This window comes from Hippocampus bargibanti, linkage group LG04 (genome assembly GCF_051943395.1).
Source record: "Hippocampus bargibanti isolate YZ-2025 linkage group LG04, ASM5194339v1, whole genome shotgun sequence".
NCBI lineage: Eukaryota > Metazoa > Chordata > Actinopteri > Syngnathiformes > Syngnathidae > Hippocampus > Hippocampus bargibanti.
In genome coordinates this window covers 10,444,416-10,450,420 of record NC_142737.1, presented here as the reverse complement: position 1 = coordinate 10,450,420, position 6,005 = coordinate 10,444,416, and the positions used below count along the sequence as shown (strand labels likewise).

Genomic DNA, 6,005 nt, shown 5'->3' with positions numbered 1-6,005 from the left:
TGCTTCGTGACTTCAGTGCTGAACAAGTTGACTAATCTACAGTCCCAACATGAAAACTTCAGTTAAGTGACAATGCAGGCTGACTAAAAACATCCGCCATGATGGGACTGACCTCTCTGACTCTGCATTCTTTTTCCTGAAACACTCCAGCAGTTCTTCTGATTCACTTGTTTTTCTAATGACCTCTCTGACACAGAAGAGCATCGGTTTGCGTCTACAATGAGCGCATTGTCCAGGATAGCCTACATGTCAAGCCTCAGTTGCCAGCAGCGACCTTACGGAGCACCCGCAACCCTATTGTAGCTCATTTAGCCAGGATGCGCTCTCCTACCTACTGCTGCGCCCCTTCCAATCAATCTCAAAATCAGCAAAACAAACATGTCATTAATACATTATTTTCAAGATAATAATAGCCAACAAATGAAATTTTGTCAAAAACGGGAATACCAGTACAGCCCAAGATAGTTAATGCTGAATTATAATTGTGTTGCCTTAAGTTAACATTTCTATTTATCCAATTTGATTGAAAACTCGCTTTGGGGGACCCTGAGCCCCCCTTTTGCCGCCGCCCCTCCTCCTGGTCCCTCCCTTTCATTAACACTGCAGGTCCAACGCTGGTAGAAATGTGATTGTCTGACTTTTCGAAGAAAACGGAGAGGCTAATGTGTTATGCGGACAGAACCACGCACACAGACTGCTGTGCCGACTCCTGACTGACAAGGATCAGCGCTTTCAGGTCGGACCTTTTGCATTAATCTACACTGACAGCCAAGCATAGTGGCACTCAGACATTTGTAGGTGCTTTCTGCCTTTATCAGCTTGATGCTGAGTGTAATGCTGTTTTTCTTTCTAATCAACTTTTTTTGGATTCTTTTGTTTTTTTTATACTTGAAATTCATTTTCCAATGTACTTCTGACTGCCGCTGTCTGCAATTATAATTTTACTATTAGTTTTACCAGGCAGACAAGAACGCTTTCATGACAGTTTATTTTTGAACTGGAAGACTATTTACGGGACTTTGGCTGCAGATCAGGGTGCCACCAGCGACATGGGGCTTGTGGTTTGGATGTGCTGGCTGCTGGCTCTCCCACTGCTTCAGTCTGCCAAGATCCTGACTGTCTGCCTAATTGGTGAGTAGGGAAGCATGCTTTTTTTTCTCCCCCGTTTTCTTTTTAACTAGCCGTCAAAAGAGCAGAAGAAAACAATGCAGGAAATTCTACACTCATTTATTTTTGTCATTCTAATAATAATAATAATAATAATAATAATAATAATAATACATTTCATTTATAAGCGCCTTTCAACACTCTTAAGGTCACTTTACAGTCACCGAAAGTAACATCATATCCTGTAACAGCGTCAAGAGGAAATTTAGCGTTTTTAAAGAAATATTTTGGCCAAATAAAAAACTAAAAAAACAGAGCAAGAATAAATTAATAATGTATCAATGTATCGTGGAATTTTTTAAAGTGGGGTAGGTGGGGACCAAACTCATTTTATTTGGCTTGTTCTATTTTTATTTTAATAAGATACTGTATTTTCCGGTGTATAACGCGCACCGGAGTGGAAGGCACACCCCCAATGAATGGTGTATTTTCAATTTTTTTTTTCTCCATATATAAGGTGCACCGGTCTATAAGGCGCACCTTCAATGAATGAAAAAAAATTATATATATATATATATATATAGAGAGAGAGAGAGAGAGAGAGAGAGAGAGAGAGAGAGAGAGAGAGAGAGAGAGAGAGAGAGAGAGAGAGAGAGAGAGAGAGAGAGAGAGAGAGAGAGAGAGAGAGAGAGAGAGAGAGATTAAGGTTTTCCAAATATAAGTGACACCACATTATAAGGCGCTACAGTCGAGGCTTGGATTACACACGACGTGCTAATCGGTAGACCACCGTGCATCCTTAATTTATATTCCGCAAAGTCAATACTAATCATAATCCTGTGTTTGGACACGCTAGTGGGCATAGAACATATTGAAAAGAAATTTGTTGACTTGCCCCCATTCTCAAGTCTTCATTAGTTGTACATGTGTCTAATAGCAGTTGTCGATGCCGTCTTTCCCCCAGGAGGAAGCCACTACTTGTTATTTGACGAGATCTCCCATAACTTCCACCAGCACGGTCACGACGTTCGCATGCTCCTGCAGCTGGGCAACCCTGTCATTACAGGTATTGTTTAATATTATTGTGTTCTTTTTCTTCAATGTAAATTTGTATTGTCCTTTTTTAACGTAACCTCACATCTGTCAGGTTTATCCTATGCTGGTCGCAATGGCAGCTACCGAATCAGCACCTGGTCTCTTGGAGAGCATTACATTAAACAGTACAACGGCTGGTTCTTGGAACAACAAGCACAGTGTTTACTGGGCCGGTACCACACATTTGAGAAGCTTTTTAACATTCATTACATGCGTAGTAAACATGACCCCGACCTACTTTATTGTTGATATTTGGAATCAAACTTAATTTTCTTGGAACAGGGACAGCTTTTATGGCTTTTTGAACTTCATGGGCCACCTTTCTTATCAGTGCGACAAGTTCTTAGGGGACGATGACCAAATAGCTTTTCTCCAGAAAGAGCAATATGACATAGCCATCCTGGATGCTTTTAACCCCTGCTCCTTCATCATAGCACATAAACTTGGTAATCAGTGATTATCTATTCAATACAACTATAGAGACTTCGGCCGATTTCATTCCACTCCGGTTTAACCTCTTCCAGGTGTCCCCTACATTGCCTTTTATCCGGGTTCTTTGAATGGCCCCCTGTCCATTGCCATCCCGGCCTCCATTTCCTCAGTGCCAGCTTTCAGCTCCCAGTTGTCGGATCGCATGGACATCTGGGATCGTGCAAAGAATTTCATCTACTCAGTTCTGGGTGCTGTAGGTAAGGATAGAAAATGTTTTCACTGTGAGCTGCATTGCTTCATTATTTTCTTCATTATTCATACATGACAGAATCAAACTGTTGAATTCGCAAAACATTTACAGTATCAATTGTTCATATACTCATTTAATTTGTGGCATTGTAATTTTCAGGTTTGAGTTTAGATTTTGCAGTGTGTATAAGATTTTTTAAGTACTAATAACGCCCTAAAATGTTTCGCTTCTCATGAAAAGGTCAGAAAATTGTCTGGTCCATTTTCAAGGACATAGCCGAGAAACACCTTGCCTCGGGCTGCCCGCCTGGTGGTCTGGACGAATTCCACCAAAAGGCAGAACTCTGGGCATTCAACACCGACTTTTCCCTCGAGTTCCCGCAACCTCTTCTGCCTGCCACTGTGTTAATGGGAGGGCTCCTCAATAAACCTGCTGAGCCTCTAGAACAGGTCAGCGCTCCTTGGTCCAACATATTTTGATATGTAGCTTATTTTGGAAATAGACTAACAGTGATATTTTGTGAAAAGTGACTCACTTGGTTGTAGAGTTGAGGACTCAGTGGCTGTGTGGAGGGGGGCGGTGTGTGGCAATGTGTCCATGCGCCACATTACACACATTATGACAGGGGTCACCAATCTTTTTGAAAGTGAGAGCTCCTTCTTGGGTAGTAATTAATGTGATGGGCTACTGCCTACCAGTTTGATACACGCTTCTGAAATAACATTTTCTCAGACATTGTATTGTCATTCATATTTAATGATGTACTGGTCATTTTAATTATTTCTCGCGATCTCTCTCTCGGTGAAGGAAATAAAATCTAAATCAATACAAATTCTTACGGATGCTGACATTTTGGATTGGATTTGATTTATCTTTTTTAGTCTCGCAGTGGAGAAATGTACATTTCACAGCAGCAAAGTTATGAAAGGAAGAGGAAAGGAAATAAAGAAGTAGAAAAACGAAATACAGGAGCTGCTGCATATGCAGCCACTCTCACAGCGCCAACTTGAAGTCAAAAGAACACACACATGATTATTTCTCCAACATCCCTCGTAAATCACAATGGTGATGAACATGGGTGACAGCCATGTTTTTGAGACGCTTGGGAAAATGATAATAAAAATACATCATGTCTGCAGTAACATGGTCAAACAAGGTCTAATCTTGTGTCCCTTTCAGGATCTCAACATGTGGATCTCTAGTTTCGGAGAGTCAGGATTCATCATCGTGACATTGGGATCGATGGTCTCTTCTGTGTCTGTGGACAGACTTCTGGTGGAACTTGTGGATGGCTTTAGCATGATCCCCCAGGGTGTGATCTGGAGGTACTAACTAGTTATGATGTTTGCACCCACCTCAAAACTGTTATTTATCTTGATATTACTTTTTGTTTCTAGGTATGACCGTGACCTTTGGCCACAACACTTGAGTAAACCTTCCAATCTCTTACTCGTGGACTGGCTGCCACTCAATAACTTGCTTGGTGTTTATCCACTTTATTATACACTGCAGAACACTTGTTTTTTTAAATTATTTAAATCTTTAATATGTTCACCACGCTTTTCAAATCAAACATTCCCATTTCTTCCAAGGACATGACAAAGTGCGACTTTTCATCACCCACGGAGGTCAGAACAGTCTTCTGCAGGCGGTTTATCACGCCGTTCCCGTGCTGGGCATCCCCCTGTTTGGAGATCAGTTTGACAACATGGTGAGGGCTGAAGCAAAGGGCCTCGGCCTCGCAATCAGCACCACGCGGATCAACGCCAAGCTGCTGAGCTCCACCATCCAAACTGTCGTACGGAATATCAGGTGACTTGTATGGTTTCACAAGCAAACAATTATATGGACAAAAACACTATTACTCAAAATTTACAAGACCTTTAACTCATTCACTGCCAGACGTGCAAAAATGTGTCTACTTCAGTGCCAGGGTTTTTGTCATTGTCACTCGAATTCCAGGACCCACAGAATATTGAGTTTTAGGACTACATAAACATTCAATGCAGCATAAAAAAAACATTGGACTCTCTTCTTTCATCAGAAATAAAGAGTTAATTCCTAAATTATATGCGTCTGGAGTTTTATGAGCTTGAAATGAGGGTGGCTGTCCAAAATTCAATGCAATACATACAGTAAATATTGGTTTATATAGTGCTTTAGCAACAGCTGAAGCTGGAACAAATCGCTAACATGGGGTAAAAAAGGAAAATGCTGCCCCCTTGTCGAAGGGGAAAAACATTGCCAGAGGTCTGGCCAGCGCTTTATTGTCACCCAAGCAAGAAAAAACAAAACCCGAACTAATTCGGGAATGGCGCTCTGCGTCATTTTCTATTCCCAAATAAATTCGGGAATGGCAGTGAATGAGTTAATCATGAAAATGCTTATGTAGCGATAGTTCTCTTGGTTATATTCTCCCTATGATTCCTCCACCACTAGTTTCAAGTTGGCAGCTGTGTCCCTCAGCCGTATCCACAGATCACACCCCATGCCACCCGCACTTCGACTTGTGCAGTGGGTGGAACACATCCTACACAGCGGAGGGGGAGCTCACCTGAGGCCCGCCTCACTGCAGCAGCCGTGGTATCAGAGATGCCTGCTGGATGTGCTTTTCCTCATCGTGATGGGTCTTGTCGGGTCCATCCTTCTCTGCTGGATTTTATGCAAGCGCAAGACAAGCAAAAGCGACAGTAAGAAAACACAATAGTCACAGTCTTTTGGTCTCCTGGTAAATACTTGCAGTTCATAACTTACTCAACGAACTCAAACCTGACTGACACGTTTTGACCATAGGTTACATTTTACCCATTTCTTCACATTTAGTATGGTTATTGCAAGCCCAACATGGAATTTGTATTCAAAGGCCAGGCATTTTCATGTAGAAGATCATTGTGTAATCAAAAGTCCTGAAAACACATTTTTTAATAAAATGAGTCTCAGTGTAACCTCAAACAATGAACTCAAGTGTGATTTATTTGGATTTGGAAATCTTCTGAAGCTAGGAAAGTGAGATTTAAAAGAGAAATTTGATTTTGAATGACGGACCACCCATCACATCAGACAAACAATCAAGTAAATCTTAAAGGACAACCAACGTCACTTTTTTGTTTCTTAACTGACA

The 6,005-nt window shown here is 41.4% G+C and overlaps 1 protein-coding gene across 1 annotated transcript; it reads left to right on the top strand.

Annotated features, from left to right (window-relative positions):
* The first annotated feature begins 125 nt into the window (after positions 1 to 125).
* On the top strand, positions 126 to 5,830 carry LOC148898937 (UDP-glycosyltransferase 3A1-like). Its single transcript, XM_088993946.1, has 11 exons — positions 126 to 736; positions 1,030 to 1,131; positions 2,072 to 2,173; positions 2,255 to 2,375; positions 2,485 to 2,648; positions 2,727 to 2,891; positions 3,125 to 3,333; positions 4,064 to 4,209; positions 4,282 to 4,367; positions 4,477 to 4,696; positions 5,324 to 5,830. The coding sequence occupies exons 2-11, from the start codon at positions 1,050 to 1,052 to the stop codon at positions 5,589 to 5,591; spliced, it is 1,563 nt and encodes a 520-aa protein (XP_088850072.1). The 5' UTR covers positions 126 to 736; positions 1,030 to 1,049; the 3' UTR covers positions 5,592 to 5,830.
* Positions 5,831 to 6,005: the final 175 nt, after the last annotated feature.